This window comes from Balearica regulorum, chromosome Z, assembly GCF_011004875.1.
Source record: "Balearica regulorum gibbericeps isolate bBalReg1 chromosome Z, bBalReg1.pri, whole genome shotgun sequence".
In the NCBI taxonomy this organism is placed as follows: Eukaryota; Metazoa; Chordata; class Aves; order Gruiformes; family Gruidae; genus Balearica; species Balearica regulorum.
The window spans coordinates 64,500,082-64,522,730 of record NC_046220.1 but is presented as its reverse complement, the minus strand read 5'-3'; the positions used below and the strand labels follow the sequence as shown (position 1 = coordinate 64,522,730).

At 36.5% G+C, this 22,649-nt stretch overlaps 2 protein-coding genes across 5 annotated transcripts in view; both read left to right on the top strand.

Annotated features, from left to right (window-relative positions):
* Window positions 1–22,258, top strand: part of IPO11 (importin 11) — a 93,351-nt gene extending 71,093 nt beyond the window's left edge. For all 4 annotated transcript variants that reach the window (XM_075739414.1, XM_075739412.1, XM_075739411.1 and 1 more), the window contains exons 30-32: window positions 11,917–12,012; window positions 15,593–15,677; window positions 21,942–22,258. In XM_075739414.1, the coding sequence (XP_075595529.1) occupies window positions 11,917–12,012; window positions 15,593–15,677; window positions 21,942–22,106 (346 nt within the window). In that variant the 3' untranslated portion in view covers window positions 22,107–22,258. The remainder of the gene's footprint in view (window positions 1–11,916; window positions 12,013–15,592; window positions 15,678–21,941) is intronic.
* On the top strand, window positions 1,014–5,627 carry LRRC70 (leucine rich repeat containing 70). Its single transcript, XM_010310453.2, has 2 exons — window positions 1,014–2,572; window positions 3,050–5,627. Exon 2 carries the CDS (start codon window positions 3,061–3,063, stop codon window positions 4,993–4,995), a length of 1,935 nt encoding a protein of 644 aa, XP_010308755.1. The 5' UTR covers window positions 1,014–2,572; window positions 3,050–3,060; the 3' UTR covers window positions 4,996–5,627.
* Window positions 22,259–22,649: the final 391 nt, after the last annotated feature.

Below are 22,649 nucleotides of genomic sequence, written 5' to 3'. Positions count from 1 at the left end.
CAGATTTCCTAGTGCAAATTGAGAAGAGCCATGACCTGGATTAAAATTTTTCTTCCTCATTTTGTACATGGGATCTGAGAATCAGAAAGGTCTGTGATGGACTCAGATCCACAGTGGCAGTTAAGATTTGAGCAAGATTTTTGTGAATATTGATAAGGTACCTTTAGTACAAGACCACAGAGACATTCAGCCACTTACTGGGCACCAGCTTTTATTTATCTGGCCACTATTTCTGAATCTTGAAGTGAATTCTATCTTAATGTGCTAACACTGACAAAGTTATTAGTGCCATTGCTGTTTAACATGTTAAAATCTCATTCTACAATGACTCCTTGTCAATACAAGCACCAAGTCCGAGCAACGGCAATTTGTCAAATTTCCATGCTATCTGATATCCCATAGAACTTTGGTGGTTCCTTCAGTCTTTCTAAATATGTTAATTCTGACATTTTGCAAAAAGGGACATTTATTAACATTTGTCTTTTAAAACATTTTTTTAGATTGGATCTGTCATCTTTAGCCCTATGGCATTGTTTCACACAGCACGTTTTGGAAGGAATAATTTTTCATTATTTCTTTACTCAAGTAAATATCAGCATAAATAAGCTATAGGTAGTGAAGGATAAGTAGGAGATAATTTCCTGTTTGAAGTGATCTTTCATTTTTGGTCAATCTCTGTTTTTCCCCTCACCTGACTATATTTGACCTGGATAATGTTTTTCAATTACTCTTATTGTTGTCTCCCCCATATCCAGGATACTTCCCTAATCATCCTGGGAACTGTTCAAAAGTATGCAGTGTTTTTCCTATAAGGAAATGACATGCCATTATATTTTACTTATCAACAATTATGTTAAATACTGTGAAAAATTAAAATTTGAAAATAAATAGTTAAATCTAAAGAACAGTTAGTCTTCCTATTGGTTTAATGGTCTCAGAAAAAAAGAACCAAGTGCAGTTCAGATTCTGGCTTGTAACTGGTACAGGCTTTGTGTAAAGTGGCCCATGGACCAATTTTACTGGTCCTGCTGATTTCTTAGTTTAAATATTGTAAGAGGTATTGACTCTGACTGAATTGAAGGTCATTAATTTTTGTCTTTTTTTAAAAAAAAACCCAACACATCCCCCTCCATCCCAACTCTAGGTAGTTTTAGTCAGCTCAAGTTGAAAAACTGAAGGAGTATTTCTCTCGATACTGAAAGTTTTACAGGTTTCAAACATAAAAAGCCAGTTACATAGAGTCAAAAACATTTTTTGAAAACTTCAGAAATGTAAGTTTCTTTTGGCAGAATTTGGAAGAAAGTCTCTTCAAAAGCATGTGCTTGTCTATTCTGCTTCCTTTGCTCATGTGCTTCGTGCATTTCAGCTTGGATTATTATAGACAAACACATTTGGGTGATATTTTGCCCCTTACGTGAACTTATGCTTCCTGTGTGAGATCATTACAGCTGAAGTGACTTGGTGGTGCTGCTGTTGTGTCTTCTTGGCTGTGGCTTCTGATGAGCTTTGTCATCTTCATTTTGCTGAGCAGAGGGTCTCATTATACGGTATAAATTGTGATTTTTATAGTTAGAGATTAAGCCTACAAATACCAATCTAATTTACCATCTCATTCTGTCCCCTTCCCCCTTTGATGATGTGACTGGACTTTGCAGGTATTTAGTTCCTGTGATGGATAAACTGAGGATGTAGTCTCCGGTACTTAAGCGAGGGGGATATTTATAGCACACACGTTTGCGCTGTTTATCTGCACAAGGGACATTGCAGGAAACGAAAGCTGTGGACCAAGGGTGTGGCAGTCAGAATATTACATAGTCCTCTGTGGATAAATTGGCTTTGAGAAAGGCAGCCAAAAGGGAGACTTAGCCTGGACCAAGTCTGAAACACAACAAACACAGAGCATTTTAGTACTGCATCATGAGGTTCTCATCTCTAAGATTTCGTGGGCTCCCCAGGATTGCCGCGCAGGAGGCAGGGGGCTCTGCCCTGCAGACCTCCGTGCTCTCCCTGTCTGCGGGGCCGCAGGGGGCGTGCACGTTGGCTCTGCGGACAGAGGTAGGGCAGTGTCTACGTGTTGCTATTGATTCAGTAAAACATTTTGGATTCCGGCTGAAAGATAAAGGATTTACAGATCATGAAATAGCACTGTTACAAATAGGTATGCTTTATTCTAAAAGTTATACCTAACTTAGATAAAACTCTTCCAAGCTCTCCTAGTGAAGAACAGTAGTTTAAAAAAAAACAAACCCGCAACAGTTACAAACTAAGATAGTTCTTGGTTTTTTAGAAACAAATCATTGAGATTTCCTTTCCAACAATACTTCTGAAGCACAGATAAAATGGCTTCCTGTCCCAGGGTTTCCTGTATCCATGGCAACCTGACTTTAACCACTTCTTTCTTAGTTTCCTGAGCAAACAGTTGCAAATCCTGGGGCAAAATGTGAGTGCTCTGTTACACGGCAATGCTGCCCTTACAGAGGTTTCACAGATGAATATAGTCGGTCAGCTCGTAACTTAGTCCAAAGAACTACAAAATGGCAAAATAACAGAAATAATGGACTTCAGATTTGGGGTAAGAAATCGCTTTTATTTATTTTGAATGTAACTTAGCTTTTTGAAAGTAAAATTCAAATTATAAATGAGCTGCCAGTGAAAGGAAACTTCTTTCCAGTTGGCATTTCTACTTGAATGCTACTGAAACATATCCTAGTCATTCTTAACTATAGCAAATAGTTAATAAGCAGTATTTTGAATTTGCTAGAAGCTGTTATTTTGGCAGCTTAGTTGCTTTTATGCTGTAACCAATTAAACATTGTCAGCCTAGGTTGGCAGTACATTTGTTTCATTGTTCATTTACTTTGAAAATTTTTTCAGTATAGTTCAAACTTACTAAGTATAAGTTTTATTTTTAAACTGCTTATTTGGCATCAAAGGAGAGTACATAAAACACCAATCTTGAAAGCAAGGCTTACATTTTAAAGACTGTACACATAGAATCTTCAAACTTTTGAATTAATAATATTTATAAATTTCTTTTTATCTCTACTAGTGAAGTCAGAGATGAGTGAGAAGGCCAAAGACAGGGATATGTGTGGTCTGCAAAGTTCTCCACCCTGCCCGGGAGCATTTCTGTATATCCTTAATTGTTTTCTTTTGTTGCTGCTCCAGAAGGAGTCTCTTGGCTGTCCAGCTGCTTGCCAGCTCTGCACAGGGAGACAAGTTAGCTGTCGTGATTTAGGGCTTTTGAGCATCCCACGGAACCTTCCAAAAACGACCATTCTTGTGTACCTCAGTGGGAATAATATATCGCGTGTCACTCCAAATGAGCTAAGAGGCCTTCAGAAGCTTGCTGCGCTCTACATGGATAACTCTGGTATTTCGTATGTACACCCAAAAGCTTTTGTGGAACTCCCCAAGCTGTGCTACTTGCATCTAAATAACAATAATATTAAACGCTTGGATCCGGGAATCTTCGAAGGCCTTTCCAATCTTCATTGTTTATACCTTCAGAATAATCAAATAGCTTTTGTTCCCAGAGGATTATTTAGTGATCTCCTTTCTGTTAGATATTTAACACTTCAAAGAAATCGTCTCAGTGTCCTTGGAAGTGAGACTTTCTTGGGAATGATGAGCCTCCAAACACTTAACCTAGCCAATAATAAGATTTCACGGATATCAGATTCAGCATTTCGTCATCTTGAAAACCTTGCATATTTGTTCCTTGAAGGTAACAATTTAACACTTGTGCCATCAAATGCTATTGGAAGGCTCAAAAATCTTGAAAGACTTTCTTTGTCTCACAACCCCATTGGATCAATACATTCTTTTGCATTTAAAGGACTTAACAAGCTTAGATACCTGTCTTTAAAAAATGTAAAGCTAAAATGTATTGCTGTAAATGGATTTTTTGGATTGAACAACCTCAGCCAGTTAATATTAAGTTATAATGATTTAGAAAATATAAATTCCAGCACTTTTACTGTATTGAACAATTTAATGTATCTGCAACTAGACAGAAATAAAATAACCAGTATTGGTGATGGTACCTTTGAAAAAATGGGGCAAACACTTAAAATACTCAGTTTAGCATTTAATAATATTACAGAGTTACAACCTGAAGTGCTCAAGCCCTTAGTGTCTTTAACTCACCTACAGGTAAATTATAACCCTTGGAACTGCAGCTGCAAAATGCTTGGGTTACTTAACTGGCTAGCATCATCTCCTATTTCTGTAAAAATTCACTGTCTGAATCCCCTCAGTATGCGTGGTCGACCTCTGCATTACATTAAGTGGGCTCAGTTTGCAAACTGCCGTAGCCCTACTGCCAGCCCAGAAGCAGCCTGGAGTCAAGGGTCTGCAGGTGTCCCTCACAGTGCTACCACTTTGCTGATGGCGTGGCACAAGGGAAACAAGCACAGCACACTTGAACAGCTTGAACAGTTTGTCAACGCAGAAACTAAATATGTTGCTTTCAGGGAAGGAACTACAACTGCATCTGCTAACCCGTTGCCCTATGATGAAAATGCTGCTCAAACTCCATCAGAGCCAGCTACAGTGTTAACAACATTACCAGTGCAAATACCAGCACAGGTTATACCTGTAAACAGAACTGTAGAAGAGAAAGGTTTATTTCCAACAGGTGCTGCTCCTGTATCATTAAAAACATCCTTGCTTTGTACACAACAGGTTGAAAAGCTGAGTCAGGCTTTTGACATTTTACTAGCCTTTTTCATTCTGGCTTGTGGTGTGATCCTGTTCTTAACCTGTAAAATTATTCAGTTTAGACAGAAACTAAAGGTGCTGGAAAACTCAGGGGAAAAGAGAATAGAATATTATGGCTTCTATCAGCCTGGCAGATACAACATAACTGACCCAGTGCAGTCTCTAACTCGGAATTCGGTGGGGCGTTCAGAACTGGACCAAATCAGGCTGCTCAAGCGAACAGCGTCTGAAAGTCAGGCACAGGTCATACTGTTTGAACACTCATCACTGTAATTTATCTCATTTGATTTGTTAACTTTATTGTGATCTGAAATGCCAGGAAATCAAGAACTCAATTTTCGAAAAATATTTTCACTGATTAAAATCAACTGATTGATAGAATTGTGGAAAATGGTATAATTTGGGTTCTGCATCATCACTTGCTTCCTATTTTTTGAAGTTTATTGATTTTTATTATATGTCATTCAAATCTGACATGGATAGGTATATTATCCTCTGTCCCTATTGTAGGGATCTTTCACCTATAACTCAATTATATGTGCAGTATAAAGTACACATGTATTTATTTTTATTTGCAGTACTTACTGGAATAAGTTTCTATAGAAATTCCATGGCTAACTTGAAGATTGCAGCAAGCAAAACATCAGTTTTTAGCAGGATCATGAAGCCAAGAAATCTGGGGGAATAAGGAAAAAAAACAATGCTTTAATTATTGTAATGCAGTTTCTTCTCTGCCTCTTAATGATCACAGTGTGGGAAAAAAGCAAGAATATTTACATCTAGCATGTTCAAACTCTCAAGGAAAAGAAAAATTTAAAGTAATACAAACTTTATTCATATCTGTGACATTTTAATATACAACATTATGTATTCACTCTGTATAATATATTAAAGTGAATTTTTTGTGAGTGTGTATCTGTATCATTTTATAATAATATCTGAAACTGGAGTTAATAGGGAAACTAATTTTCTGTTGCATTGAAAAATTGACCAAGTTTATTATGGCTAAGGTAATACACCTGGTTAATTATTATCAACAAAAGATATTTTGTCATCTGTGTAGTTATAGTTTGAGGGAGTTTTTGGCTAGATAAGACGTATAAACTGAAGAAATATGCTACACTTTAAATACATAATTCTAGATTAATTGCTGAAGATATTTACATATTTGTGGTATATATTTGGAAGTGTTAGGTCAAAGTACATTTTTGTAGTGAAGACCTAACATTAGGCTTCATCTTCAGAAGACAGATATTATTTTACTATGTAGTTTGCATTTGTTTTAACTTTTTATTTCTATTGTGAATACTGATGTTCTGTTTACATTACTGTCAGGTTATGTCTAGTGTGTTGTAGCTTTATTTTCAACCTGAATTTCTGTGATTTTTTTTTTTCTCATTGTTACACCACTAATTCAAACTTTATTCAGGAAAAAGTCATAAAAATATGTTCCAAATAGTCCAATCTTGTAAAATTTTCAGCTAGGTGAATAGGACTTACTTTTGTACATACTCTGTGCCCTGGAGACACTTCAGCCACTTGGTTTATAAGCAACACAATTTACAGTTGGATCGTTTTGCTCAAGGAAAAATAGAGAGCAATGTGTTGATAGCCTGTCCTCCATGGCGTCGACTGAAGTTGTGTAGAAGTGTCTTGCTGTTCCAGGATCCAGCCTGGAGACCAGCGCATTCCCCAGATGAACCATAACTGCCCTCACAGTTCTTGTTGTAGCCATGTAACTCTTGTTCTGCTGATGTAACTAGCGTGCCTGGCCATGTTCTGCTGCTCCCTATTGTCCTGTTTGTCCGTCTCCAGTTCATTTGCAGGAATTACACACATCAGCTGCTACCAGTACATGGATAGACCTTGACTGCAGTGTGTGGCTGTGAATGTGCAAGTGTGGCTCTGTTGTTGCTTGTTATCCGTGTCTCTTGAATGTGATGAAATGCCAATTTACTATGTTGTAGTACTATATTTTACTGTAATTTATTGTATAATAGATCAAATACTTTTATGGAACACTTAATTCAGCTACTTGGGCAAAAGCTTAAACTATTTTGGATCTTTTGAGTAGAAACTTCAATTTTCTACTTGTAGATCAGATGTTAAATGTAATGAGTAAATGTTTTTTAAAGAGGGAAAACATTGACTAATTCATGCTTAATTTTTTTTAGGTGGCTAATTCATTATGGTCTCTTCCTCTTTAACCCATTTGTGGTTTTTTTTCTGTCACTCCTACATAATTCTTCATGATTAGTGTTTGTTTTCATTTAACAGTTGCACAATTGGTGATTGCACAGTAATTAGTTCTGCAGTTTTATGTGCTATATTTCTAATCTTTCAATTTTCTATGGACACCCTCAGAAATAATGGACTTAAAATTCAGTGGAAGCTAGTTAAGTTTTCATTGCTATAAATGCCGCTGTGCCTTTGTTAGAGGAGGAGACTGGGCAAAGATTGAGACTGAACAAACCCAATTCTTGAAGAAATCAGACAAGCGACAGCTCTTGTTTTAGGCTCTGATTTCCACAGCTGCTCTCTACTGAAGAGCACGAGAGGTTCCCTCTGAATGCGTGTCCTTTCCACTGACAATCTGCTGTAGGAGTTGGTTTTGCCAGGCATGAGTCTCACCATCTGGAGTGATGGAGAATGAAAGGGAACCGATGCTGTCAGAGCTGTTTGTGCAAGCAAGGAGTTGGGGCAGTTGGAAACCATCCTTTGGAGTGGAGTCATCCTCAAATATCCAGCTTGCCAACAATTCGAATTAGACTAACAAGAAATTGAGAGATTCATTATGCATTTGTGGGGGAAATACCTTTCGTTTGCAGTTAGTAGCTTTTGTATTTAATTGTTCACACTAGGAAACAGATCCTTTCATGCACAGGTGTGATTCACACATCTAACTTGTAATCGTTAAAGAATACATTGGAAGACTTAGCTGAGTCTGCCCTCATGAAGTAAAATGGCATTTTATGGTCATTAAGTTTGTGGTCAGCCATAGGACTCCCCTGGAAGTGATGTTTTAGCTGCGGCATGACTGTTTTATGAGCTCCTTAGCACTGTCCAGCTGCTACCGTGGGGGATGTGTGCGTGGAATAATCATTTACATTGCTCACAGTATGTGCAAAATTACATCCATTTGTCCCATTCCACCTCTTTCCTTGGCTAATGAGATAAGAATAAAGAATTAATTAATCTTTCTGAAATCTACTATACACTAGTAAAGACAGGAAATTAAGCTTTTCCTTTTTTTGGTGTTTACTGCTTCATCCTGGTGAATGCGGAAGAGTGGAAAAGATTTTCTTTTCTTCCTTTTAATTGCTAAAAAACTATGTTTTCCTATAGCAGACATGGGGACCATTTTATTTAAGTACCCTTAAAAATTGAGCATGATACATGTTTTATTAAGCTGATGATAAAGGTTTATTTACAGTGGCTATGTATGTAATTGAAATCCAAATTCTAAATTTTGCGTAAAACCTCAGGATAAAAAAAAAAAAGTTGAATAGGTACCTGAGTATTAGAAATGATAGACAGAATGAGAAAAAACAAATACAACTTTTTTCAGAACAGATATGGTCTGGTTTTTCCCTTTACAAAGCTTTTATTCGTCTGACAACTTATGTAAACTTTGAAATAAAAGGTTTGAGATTATTCACGTACAAGCTCCCCTAAATGTTTGTTACATTTTGTTTTTATTATAGGCAAGGTAAGTTTTATTTACAGACAGCATAAAAGATCCTTTCTGTAATAACAAATGACATTAATATGTGTTAATTGCATCTTTGAAACTGGAATATTTTAGATCCTGACAAGTTTATAGAAGTTATTAATCCTCTAATTCTCGGCCTGTCTTTTGATATTTTTGCTTTATACCAAATGAGGTTTTCTCTCAATAACTTAAGGAAACTGGGTAGTTATAAAAGCACTAACAACTTGATGCTGCTGTTTGCTCCATTGCTGATCTGGATTACCTACAGTTCAAGGGGGAAAATGCTTAAATGGTGCCTTTCTCCCAAGTTAAGATTTTAGTATGGACAGTATTAGCTGTTCCATTTTGAAAGTTCATCTAAATACAAGATCCCAGTCTTTTCTCAATCTACTCATATGACGTTATAATGTATTTCTTGAAATAAGCAGGCTAATTTTAGTCTATTTAAAAAGGTATTACATTGATTTGCATGGCACACTCTCTCTCTTCTATGAAAATAAGGCCTAATGCATTTTGTATTGCCATTGAACTTTAATTGTTTCTTTTTTTCAAAGCACAAGGAGCCTATGCTGTCTTTATTTTTCACCAGCATGTGTCTTGTGTTCTAAAAATAGTTGCATTGTTTAGTGATTCCATACTTGGTAAACATTTCAGTGAATCTTTGGTAGGAAGAAACATCATGTTCCATTTAAAGGGAAAAGAAGAAGGGGGAGAAAAGAGAAGGTATTATCTTTACTGAAAGCTGCAGACAACAGTCACCCCATTTTGAAAGGTTTTCTACATTCTTTAGCTTTGCTTTCTTCAAAAAAGAAAAATTGCAATGAGTTTTCTATCTTTCACTGAAGAAAGAAGTAAAATATAATTCCTCATTTATGCCATAAAGTAAAAATACCCTCTCCAAGAAAGAAACTAATGATTTCTTTATGCGCTTTGGAGCTAACTATCAACAACAGTATTTTGGGTCTTTAACCACTATCCTCAATTTCTTCTGGAAATATCACAGATCCTTGGAAGCACAAGTTACTGAAACGTGGGCTCTTCCTATCAGTGTGCGAACTTGCAAAAAACCCATGAAGTTAATGAGCAGTATGCCTACAGTATTTATGTACATGTTGGTTAATTAAAGTAACCTCCCTGAATAGATTGACCATAATTAGCCTTGCAGCTGATGAAAAGGCTATGCCTTCATTGGGTCAAATACCTTTCTCTTCCCTCCGAATATAAAATTTTGGTGGCTGTTAGGGATTCTTCATGCAGCTTGGAAAGAAGAAATAGAACTACCAGGTAGTGGATAGCAATCTGTATTAAGTAAATAGTGCATACGTAGAGGGCATGATTTAGTTCTGCAGGGTGTAAAGTGTTTGCATTTGTTCTCAGTTGACTGTTCCATGTCCTCTACTGACATGAATCTGAGGAGAGCTGTTTCCTTTCTCATGTTGGAAAATATTAACCACATTAATGATATTTGCCTAGAGATGTGTTTCAAAAAAAGTATGAGGCAGAACAGCTTTAATGGGAGGTGTGCTAGGTAGGAACCTCTGGCTGAAGTGAAGAAACCTGCTCTGTCTGCCTGGGCTCATTCTGCCGGCTGCTAAGCAGGCACCGCTCCCTTTCTCAGCAGTGCTGTGTGCTTGGCAGGCTGTTTGCTTGCTGTCTGCAGGACTCCCAGAGATTCAGTCTTGCAACATGTAATATTTTGCTGTTCTGAATGAGATTGGGAAGCTTTTTGGCAAGGGAGAAAGTCTCTTTTAAAATATATACTTGACGATAATAAGAATAAGCAAGACCAGATTAAAATTGTGCCAATTTTCATTTTGTGGAATTTAGGACTTTCAAATTTGATTATGTAAAATGCAGTTCAGATCCTGGCATTCGACAGTAGCTGAATAAAAAAGGGAACAAAAATAATCCTTTGGAAACTGGAAACAAAATGATGACTTGTATCGTAATCTTTTCAAAACAAATTTAAAAGAAATATTTTATATGCTTATTATTCTAACTTGATATGCATTTTTTCCAGAGCATCCATTGCTATATAAAGGTTTTTTTATCCTATAGGTCAAGTTTTATTGTATGTCTGACAAGAAGTTTTTGAAATGCAATAGCTAATGTACAAGGAGCTACAGTTTATCCAGTTCTTCAGTTTTCATCCCATATAAGAAAAGGAAATGAACAAATATTAAGAAACAGATTTGTCTACTTTAAAACATAAAGGATCAAATGACAATACATGAACTTAACATTCAGTATTAAAAAAATACAGTACATGTCTGCTTCTGCCTACTAGACAGCAGCGGCATCTTTTGGGGGAAAACTAAGCCTGAAATTCCAAACAGGGAGTAACAAAATGCTTCAGTCAATGACAGTCCCAGCAAAGGAGTTGTAGTTTACCATCACCAGTTAGGCCATTTCTGTTTCTTTGCTGCTTGTAGTTGGAACTTTTGCAGTCTTCCCAAGATGAACATCTTTTCACTTGCAGTATATCTTCACCTTTTTGTGGTTCAGAGTAGGAGTCTATGCACTGCAGTCCCACAATAGGACATTTCTGGCATTAGACCCACAGTAACAGGAAATTCAGCAGAAACAGCAGTCACAGCTGCTCTCCATTAACTAGGAGCTGGTGGCACCTACTTTATCCACCATGGGGAGATCATGTTTCTATGCCCTTACCCTACACACACATCAATTCTCAAAGCAGGGGCAAGTGTCTAAACATAGTTTGTGTCATTTTGGGCATTGCAGGGGAGTATCCAGTGGCCTTCAGCTCATGCTGGGGAAGGGTGCTTATCTCTTAAGTCCTGAGCGATACCTACCAGCCCTTTGCAGTTGTCTTAAATAGCCTAGTGTTTCAAATGGCAAGAGGTGCCTGCATTTAAGCAGAGAAATCTTACCCTATCTCTCTATAGTCAGGGAAGTGGTGTTCCTGTAGAACTGGGTGCAGATATTTTTCACCCTCTATGGGGAGTCATTCAGCTGCCTAGGAGAGTGAAGAAATAAGGCTGGACTAAGAGAATAGGGGAGTCTACCATCCTTACAAGATGCCCTTTGCTCAAGGGTTTGTGTGTAGATTTTTACATTGAATAGCGATGCGAGAAAATGTGTAAATGTGTTAGGAACAGAAGCTAGTATTCTGACGTCCCTGCTAGCAGGAACATGCCCTCCCCACTCAGCTCCTGAGTCCTGTGCTAATGTATTTTTTCTTTTATTCCATTTGCAATTATTTCTAGGTTTTCAACAGTGGCATATGAGGTTTTATTCTATTTAAGCATAATGTTTCTTGCATATTTTAAGCCTTTGTGAAATTAAAAATATATTGAATTAGCTGCTTGATAGTATGCTCAGCTAAGCACTAAGCAATGAAAATACTGCTTAGTAAAAGTGCTTTACAGTTATTGAGCAAATTTCCTGTTTAGTTCCTTTAGCTAAGTCACTTTCCTGTTCTTTTCCAGTGTTATCTAAGATAAATTTTGTTCTTTTTCCAGTGTTATCCAAGATAAATTTTGTGGTATCATCAACATTTCAGTGGAAGGGTTGCATGATGTTATGACCGAAGATCCTGAAACAGGAACATACAAAGAGTAAGTGGAAAATTAATTAATTTTTGTGGGTTTAACTGTAGTAGTACTGTTTTATATGTAGTGTTTTGATTGGAAAAATCTGTAGGCAGTTAAGACATGCTTGTAAGAGTTCTGTTTTCACAAGAGGAAGTGTTTTAGTAAGATAAGAAATTTTTGGTCTTTAATTGTCATGGAGGGAGGGCCCAGAATGATGGTCTGTATAATTTTATATTGTTCATTAAGTTATCTACTAAATGATGTCTTAGAATGTCCATAGCTTAGATTTACGTTTTGCTCACTTGACTATTATATCTAAAATTGCAATCCAACAAACTTGTGTGTTGATAGGCTGGTAGCTCAGAGTTTCTCTGAGTGTAACATCTGGAGTTTAACCAAGATCTTTTCCTAAATGTCTCAGCCTTGTTGAGTGCACCTAGGGTACAATACTTCGTGGCCTGGAGAACTTGAGAATCTATCCCACAAGGACACTTCTTCAGTTACTCCTCTTAGCATATCTGGTGCTACAGGGCATACCTCAAAAGGCAGTTTCCAGAACTGGGAGAAAGAGTTTGTTTGTGGCAGGAAGGTGGTGGCAGGGGTGCTGAGAGTGCACTGCACAATGCTCATTGATCTCCTTCTGACTCCCAGGTTACTGCTGGTATTCTGTCAAAGCTAGAAAAGTGGGAAAAAAAACCCCACTGAATAATATGGATTTTTTTTTTAGGACAGAGATCTTAATGTTGTCTTTTTTTTTTCCCCTGTAATAACTACATACTTTCAGAATGATAGACAGTTGTAAAGATGTTAAAAACAGGTGCTCTGCAAGATGTCCCTACAGACACTATATTCTAATAACAGTATTTACTAGATACTAGAATCAAACATTTTCTAACCTTCTGATAATTAACCTGGTAATGGAACAGACTGTATCTGAAGTAAATAATTAATTACTTATGGGGATGTTTGCTGGCACTGAAGCCAGCTGGCACAGAGCAGCCTGCATGTAATCTATTAAGTTTTCCTCCACTTAAAACAGGTGGTACGCACACAAGTGTGCACTGATAATGGTCCACACTCACACTGAGCTTGACCTGTGCCCAAGAATTGCTTGCAAAAGTGTTTTTTTGTTTTTTCCTAACTCTCAGTGTAGAGGCCATAACTCCAAAGTCTGGGAATGTGCTTTGGCACTGTGTTTTATTTACTATCTGAGACAACGTCTATTTCTAAACATGTTGCTTTGCCAGCACTTGTTGAAAAGAGTTCTCACAGAGAAATAAATAAAACTTTGCCCTAGTTCATTTTATATTTCAACCTTGAAGTCTTGTAGAACTTGTCACTGTACTTTTCCAAACTCTGGACATTGTCTTTGCTTTATAAAATATAGGCATACTGAACCAAGGACATATTTCTGTTGACAGATACTGAATGGGCTGTTTGAAAGATTCTGACATTTGTGTTACAGATTTTTGACATCATCTGAAAGTAAATAAAGTGAGAGCACTCATCTGGAGTCATGTGCGCTATTCCAACTCTCCAGGTTGAAGAAGAATGAACTAGTTCAGAAAAAAAATGGCGTACTCCACTGATTATTATGATATCTAATTGCTGTAGTGCAGAGACTAAAACAATGTGCATGTTTAGCATAGGAAAATGAAGGCTGAAGCAATATAGAACTGCAGCCACTAAAGGATGAAGAGGGGATCAACATGCATAGGGACAACAGAAAAAATTAGGTAACAGTGTTGGCTTAAGTGTTAAGCTGGCAATGAATAAATTCAAACTGGAAGTTTTGAAGAAACTGCTGTAGTTAAAGCAATAAGATTTTGGAAGAGCCTTTCCGATACAAATGCAGAGAAAAAGGTCTTACCAGGTTTTAGATGGAATTTTAATCAGGTTATGATCAGATGATTACACAGTGCCCTGGCTTACAATAACAAGGGATTACAGTCAGCCAGGTTTCCTAGTGTTTATGTGTTGTGTTGTAGTGATAATTACAAGAAAGCTTTGCAGACCTCATATTTTCTGGAAAGGGGAGCATTCTCTTGTTCTAGTCATGTCTCAGCAATATTCACTTTTTTTTTCAGCTTTATCATTTTCTCTTTTATTCCCTCCTCTCCTAGTTTTTTGAGTTACGCTTTGTGGTACCTAAAATTTATCAAGGTCTGAAAAAGTTAATTCAATCTTGTATGTTTGGCAATTGACATATTTTTGTCTCCTTTAATAAACTGTGTTGCAAGAAATCATTTATGAGAAGAGGCATGGGATTTGCTGTATTATTTTGAAATAACTAATCTCTTTGTTGGAAGTGGCTTCTGTGTTAGCATTTGACTCCTTTGCCATGCTGTTTAGCAAGTGTTTCATACAGCTCTAAACACATTAATAGAAAACTGAATATATAAACAGACTAAGTTTGAACATTTTCACATAAAATCACAACTTTTTTCATTTTAGTAACTTTAAAGCAAGTTATTCAACTTACCTGCAGGAACATTTCACTTGCTAGTGGAATGCAGCAATTAAAAATGCACGGTAGTGCCGGGCTGAAAATGAGCAATGATGTGCATCTGTCTTGGTGCTTTGTAATATGTGGATTATGTGTCCTTGCTGTCATAAGATATACCTAATACACGGTGGCAAGTTGTTGACACCTGAGTGACTTTTAAATCCTTTGGGTTTTTAAAGCAGACTTTCTAGGAAAAGTTTGGTAAAGTGGTGGACTATTTGTGTATTCTTTCAACATAGAGAATGTAAAGTGAACAGAACACATGTTTTGCTATAGGATAACTTTCACCATTGTCTTTATAAAGCCCATTCAAACTGTTTCAAGAGACAAAAAAAATCTCTGGCATTTTAACTAAGTTTTTTTAATACATTTTCTGGTTTTATACTTACTGCAAAAATAGTAGTTAAAATATAGCTCTTATTTGTGCATATTGGTACCTAATACTTGAGGGTAGAGCAAAACAAAAAATAAGTTTAAAAACTGCTTTACCTGCCTAGAAAAAACCCTTTAAATAAACGACTACAGAAGCTAACTCATTTCTGTCTACCTAAAACATTATTGTTCAATGTCTTGCAGATTTTTGTTTGTAGAACCAAATAGCAGTGACCATACTGGTTTTCAGGTTCTCTTGTTAAAAATCTCACAGGAAAACATGAATGCAATGAGAAATCTTTGCTAGTTTTGCATATATGGCACTTTGATTTTCATCTTGAGAGGATACAGAGTGCTTGTATAGCACTTCCTTGGACAGATTAGAAAATTCTAGTTAGGAACTATAGATTTTTCTATATTAATTTTCTTAAGCCCACATAATCTGTTTTCTGTATGCAGAAATACATTTTTAATCCAGAACTTTAGCTAAAATTTGGAGGATAACTGAGATTGTTACATGGGTATAGGTAACACAGAACATGCATTCAGGCTTCTTTATATTCAGCGTTCTCAAAAAAAAAAAACCACACCCCCAAAAAAAACTTGCTAGCATAGATTGTCTGACTTTCATCAAACTCCCTTATATCCGTCCTGTGTTTTTAAAAGTGATTTAAAATAATTTTTAATTATAACGTATGTTAAAACTATTCTTATTCCCCTTCTTAGCTGCATGTTAATGTCTCATTTTGAAGAGCCCAAAGTTACAGAAGATGAGGAACCTCCCACAGAACAAGACAAAAGAAAAAAAATGGTAAGTTTTAGATCTGTTATTCAATTATAGAACTGATTATGTGATTCATTTGTGTCAGACTAAATTCTTTGCCTTTGGATTTGGTTCATCTATTCTTCTTGGAAGAGTCATCTACTGAATTAAAAAATGAAAATGCTTTGATGACAAACTTTGCAGCCACAACACTTATGCTTCTGCTTTCCTTCTGAGTCTTGGAAATTGTTGCCAAACTAAACATCATCTGTTCACAAAATCTGGACATTATAATACTAAGACACTATAAAAAGGTTTATTGAAAAACACAGGGAGCTAAAGCTTACCAAAGTGTCATGGCAGGACAAATTTCTCATTTAGAACAATCTTTATTAGATTATGTATTCTACCTGAACAACTGTTGATTCATATTCTTGCATAGAACCTTTTTCTAATGTAAAGAACTCTTCATAAGGAGCACTGATTTAGATGAAATTAGGATTAGGTACAATGCAATTGTGCTATTTTTGTCCAACCTAATCCTTGAATGTGTCATAGTTTAACTAATTTTTGCAGGAGTTCAGGGAAACTGGTTCCTGACACGGAAAACTGCAATGTGCAAGTGCTGTGGAATAAATTAGAGTCTGAGTTGCTTGGCGTTGAGTAATTGCAAAACATGGAATTGGGTGACTGAGTAGGTGTGTGTAGCCCTGTCACACATTTGCTTTAAATGATCTGCATGTATCCAAAAGAATATTTGTGGACAGTACTTTAGTACTTTATTTCTTCATGTAGCAGAGGAAAAGAGTTTGGATCGCTTTTGAAAGTTTGTTTTAATTTGGGGTTTATTTCAAAATGATGAAGGTCATTTGGGTAGGTCACTAGTGGTAGAAGTGTCAAATAATAGCCAGGACTGTTAATCCTGGCTTTGAAAGCACAGCTAGCATTTGATTTGAAAAACTGGATTAAAAACAAAACATCACCTATGTTCATTCTTACCCACCTGTACTGGAAGTTTCTTCCTCTCTGTAGGAGCATCAGTGCACACACTCAATTCATGTGACATAGAACAACTGCAGTAGCAGATACCTCCTCTGGTGAAACAAAAGTGTGAACAAATATTTGAAGTGAGAAGAGGAAAATCAAGAACAATCTAAAGGGAATCTGCAATTGATTTAAGGGTTTCTGGTCTCCTGTCTGACTTTATTCCTGCAAGAGGTTTCTACCCTGTTATGTATTTCATCGCTGAATCAGCAGCTTGTATCAGGGTTTAGAGCTTAAACCTCATAAAACAATAATGCAAAGATAAATGGGATCCTCTCTTTCACAATAATAATGGTTTGCAACTTTTAAGGCTATTAATACGAGAAAACAAAGTAAACTGGCATGGTCCGTGCTCAGTAGCACTTCCCAATGTTTGCACAGGGTCTAGATATTTTTATTTAATCTATCACATTATCCTGTCATTGGTACCTCTTTTTATTATTATGCATATGCCATGGTTCAGCCACAGCTGGCAGCTGAGCACCACATGCTGCTTGCTCACCGCTCCCGCCAGGGCGGGATGGGGAGGAGAACGGGAAAACAACGGCAAAGCCTCGAGGGTTGGGATGGGGACAGGTTACTGGGACAGCAAGGGAGAGGGAAACACTCAACACCAGTACTGGTAACGGAATGTTCACAATGGGTGACAACAGAAAGCAATTTACCCATCTGACAACTGACCGACTGACTGGATGCTCAGCTGGTCCCACAGCTGTGCCGAACCCGCCCCTCCCCGAATAGCACCTTTCATGGCGAGCGTGATGTCACATGGCATGGAATAGCCCCCAACCAGCTTGGCTCACCTGTCCTGGCTCCTGGTGAAAATTAGCTCTGTCCTGGCCAGGACAGCATAGCTGATGATTACTAAAGAGAGTTTTAGCTAGAACAGTGCTTTATAAGTTTACGATAATTTTTATGTAATTGACATTTCCAGATACTGCTGTATTTTAGTCTCATTGCAAATATATTGAGGAAAGTGTAAATAGGTGGAGAGTGATTCATGACCTTGCATTGCACAAAGTGTATAGACTTCAGGTGACTTATTTTTATGTGCCCTTAGCGTATGTTTTTAAGAACTCCAGTATCATTGTCCAGAAAGGGAGTTAAGCTTTTCCAACTCTACTTGAAACTGTGGAGAGGAAAAATGAAGACTTTTTTATTGGAAGATAATAAAAATCTATCGTATTTAAATTTGAATTTCCATGCTGGTACATGTTTTAGTAATGCTTATATGTAAGTATAGAAGGCTTGGGAGTTTTTTTTATTTTACCCTGGTATGGGAAGAAACTAGATGAATTATGATTTCATATCTTCACAAAAATAAATGAGCTACAATGTAATAAGCCAAATTATCAAGTTTTATGTGATAAAGTGGTTTACCAATAGTAGTACTTCATTGTTTGAGGTATAATTTCTCCTTATACATTTAGTCTGCAAATTAGCCACAGATCTAATGTGAGCCCCACTGAAATCTGTTAAAACCTTTGGTATTAGGAGCCTGTCTGACTCCATTTTATAATCATTGTTAATAGTAAAATATACATTCCTTCCTTCAGTTTTTTCCCAGTCTTTCCTGGAGTATCACAGTCACGAGATACTAACCATCATGATAATTACGTATAATTTTATGTCCCACATTCTTGCTCCCTCTTTAGTATCAAAGAATCCATACTTAAACTGAAGAGAATCTCTCAAGTTCTGGAACTCTTTCAAGTTCTTGAAAATCTTTTCAATGATTTAATTCAGATATCACCAACACACTCCTGAGTTTTATTAGACTTTTACTACCTGTTCTTGTGTTCTAATGCCATTACATTGGCTTATGTTGTTGATTGTTGTGATTAGATCACAGGTTTAGTACAGAATAATATATAATTGTGTATTGAAAACAGTGTGATTTTTTTTTTTTTTTTTTTTACTGTAATGCTGAGGAAAGATCCACCTGTCAAATACTGGTTCAAACAACTGCAGAATGCCATTGATGTTGGCAAGCAGAGTTGGGAGGGATGGGAAATGATTGTTCTGTAAAACCTCTATACTGCTTCTCTGATTCAAACTGCTGTTTACAACCAGTGAGGCGGAAGATTAGTTTCTTCAGTCCACCCTCGCCCACCCCTCCCCCAAGATAATCACCCATGTCCAGTTTCAAGATCAGTTTGTAAAGTAACTAGATTCAAAAGCTACTCGAATCAGATTTTCACTGAGCAGCGTAAAGCACATTTCAATAATGTCTATTTCCTCACTAAACTTCTGTTTCCTGTCTGAGGCTGTTTTGACTAAGAAACTGGTGGAATTTTCTAGGATTTTTTTTTAAAGTGGAAAATACATGTATTTTGCTCTTACCAGACTCAGGAGCATTTCAGTCAAAACAAAACAAAAATCCAAAAAAACCCAACAAACCCAAAACCAAACAACCCACAAAAAACCCAGAAACAAACAAAAACCCCCCCAAAACCCCAAAACACAACAAAAACCACACTCTGGCCACACATGTAGGAATTCAGCATACATACTTACATTCAAAAATATAGTCCCTGACCCAGTGTTTACAGACTCAGTAGCCAGTGTTAATACTGATATGGTTGTGTTCTGTGCTGGACTGATGTTGGATGCTCAGTGCTTAGCAAGCTGGAGGCTCAATTTTCAAGAGGATGATTTTTCCTCCAAAAAGCAAATAGAATAATCTGAAAAGATCTTATGGGTCTTATCTTAAACCAGATATTATTTTAATTTTATCATAAGGAAAATGCAATGAATAAAAACAGGGCTTACTGTTCTTCCAAACCTATGATTTTGCTTGCTTATTCAGCAAAGACTGCAGCTGATTGTGTAATATTGTCAACAAACTAATTATACCAAGCTATTTCATTTGTTTTGTTAGTTCTGAATACAAGTTCCAAAAATGCAGAGTGAAAGGAAAGTGAATTTATTATCATTGCAGGAAACTCTTTAATTTACTTGAAATATTTTTTTACATGACTATTGAATAAAATCAAATTAGTATATTAACTCCTTAATTAAGTCTGAAGACTCTTTAGTCCCAGGAGGCTTACAGATACTAGATGCTGCTGCTAGCAGTCCCTGCTGGCTTGCAGTGCTGCTGCTTTGAACTGTGAGGGATAGGTTTATGCTTGTTGCAATAAACTGTTTTGTGCAATTTCTCTCTTGCCCTGATAGAACATATTTTGGTAAATATGCAGCAGAAGTGTTTCAGTTAAATTCCTATCTAATGGAAAGACTACATAAAACTTAAGCTTTGCTGAAGTCTTATGAAAAAGAAAATGTGGAATTATAATACTTCTAAAATCAAAGTAATTATGTACCAAAGTTGCAGTATCTTATTCCTGTAATTCCCAGCGTTGTGCAAATCTGGCACCTCTGTTAGGAATAAAAAATTATGAACTTTGAATTACGTAAAATGCTAAGTTTTGTCATCATCTTAACTTTGGTGTTTTTTTTCGAGATTAATTACTTTTCAGTAGCATTGCAGAGATGATTCAGAGGATTATTTGGAAACCCATCATCACCTCCTATGAGGCAGGTGCTAGAGGGTTAGCACCTCTAAGAAGTGCTGGAGAGGATCTCTGTAATTATTATTATAAGAGATGCTATAGATAGCTCAGACTTGAAGTTCCAGCAAGCTTTGCAAATAAGCAAGGATTCAAACCCTTTATTTTCAAAACAATACAGCACTTTTGTTCTGAGGATGTCACTAACCTTGTCAAATCTTGATTAGAGTAGCTGTGGTTTAGAAATTTTATTAGAAAAGTCTGTTTATATTCTAGAGACCAGATTACATCTACCGAGAAGAATTATTACAGAATTCTAAACTATTATTGCAGTTACTCCCCTTTCAAAAGAGTGTAAAGTTAGGAATAAGTAATAAAAAGATCATATCTTACCTTTGAAATGTAAAATAGCTGGATAGTAGAAAGTGTTGAAGGACTGAAGGGTAAAAAGCCAGTATTAGGAATACTGAGGGAATGAACTGCAATTTGCAATATGAAGGGTGAGGTGACCATAATAAGACAGAAGAACTTCCAAGCACTGATGGAACAGGCTAAAAAGTAATCTGCTTTTTCACTGGAGTTGTTCATAAAAAATAAGACTAAGTTCTTTTTTGTTGTAATTAGTAGTTTTGGAGGTTTTACTCTGTCTTATATTTATGTGGCTGTTGCAATCAGTATTTCCCCCTGTTTTAGGTATAATTTTGCTTAATAAATAAGTAAATAAGGTTTAATGTCTTCCACTCCATATTAAAATTCAATTTTTTTTTTTAATCATGCCAAAAGAGCAGTTGTGCTAGTTTAATATGCCTCATTTCTTTGGAAATAGTAGTATAGCAGGGTATTATGAGCTCAGAAGTCTTCTATTTCAGTGGGCTTTGAGATCCAGCATTATATTTTATGCTGGAGGGTCAGGAAACAAATAGTAGCGTTGTTTGGTTTTGATACCAACATGAACAGATCACAAGTCTGCAGTAATTGTCTGTTTATTTCAACATCCTCCTTTACGATGTGGGAAGCTCCAGGTGTCCCTGCTTCCCGTCCCCTTTCATCCAGCCTGGTGGACGGAGGGACAAATGCTGTAACTGTCCATGTCCTTAGCCTGCCCACACTTGTATTCTGATATTTAAAATCGGAATAGGTCCTCTGTCAAGGTAAGCACTTCATTTACCTCTTTTTGCTTTCATTAAGAGCAGTTAACATGTGGAAGACAGTGACAAATACTCTGTCCTTTCCTGCCCAAGAGAAAATTGCATAATCCAGCTGGACTGATGAGGTTGTATTGGTACTACTACTGAAATGTGTCTATTCTTTATGCATATATGGACAGTTTATTTTAGCTGTTGTCACATAATCTAAACTAGTTCAACTTTTTCAGTGTTTTGTTTCCTTACTAATAAAATATAACTGACCATATCTAAAGTGCTTCTTATGCTAACATCTGATGTGGTTTTTAGGAGTTATGGGAAACTCGTTTGGCAGTAATTAACAAAGCAGCTTTGAAATTGTTTTATCTTTTAGAAGGGTGAAATCTTACAGCAGACTGGATCCATGATTTGAGACTGTTTCAAATAGTTTGATATTTGCTTTTGATAGTAATTAATTTGATCTTTGCTTTACAGCTGTTTTTCCTCTTGTTTCTCAATTAAGTACGAAGAAAAGCAGAAGTTTTTTCTTGACCTGAGGTTATAAGAGAGATGAGTAAGATGCAGAGTATTTTTAGTGCGTTGTTATATATTTTTCTCTTAAATGTTTTCCACAGCTTGCACTGAAGGACCCTGTACACACTGTGTCATTGCAGCAGTTCGTCTATGAGAAGCTAAAGGCACAGCAGGAATTGCTGGGAGAGCAAGGTTTTCAGGCACTTATGGAAACCGTGGATACAGAAATAGTTGCACAGCTACAAGAATTTTTACAAGGGTTCTAAATAAGCAGAAACAAGTTTTTGTATGTCCAATTTCCCTTTCAAAACAATACAAAAGAACTCTAGGCTTCCATCTTGTATGGAAGAACCTACTGAAAGCTGAAAATAACTTGTGTTTAAAAAAAATAAATGTTTCTGTTGTTGCTATTAAACTAGCTTTGGTAATGCTTTATTTTTTAATATATACTATGGGTTTTTATCATCAAAGTAACACTTCTATGATTCCTTACATAGTATATGCTGTCCTAGATAGTAATGGTACCAAAAAAAATGGTAGTGGCTTTTTGGTTCACAAAGCTATGTCTTAAACTGAGAGATCTGAAGGAACTTGGTAATGTATATTAATGAGAAGTGTCTATTAATCCTGCAATATAATTCAGTATCAGGACCTGCTTGTCTTGCTATTGTATGCCTATAACTTTCTTCCCTTCCTATTACCATTTCTTGACTGTACTTTTCAACCATACAAGCAGAGAGAGTTAGAAAAGGAGTAAGACTGTATGCAGATATATTCCTTCACTAGAAAGAGAGAATTCCTGTTTGAAT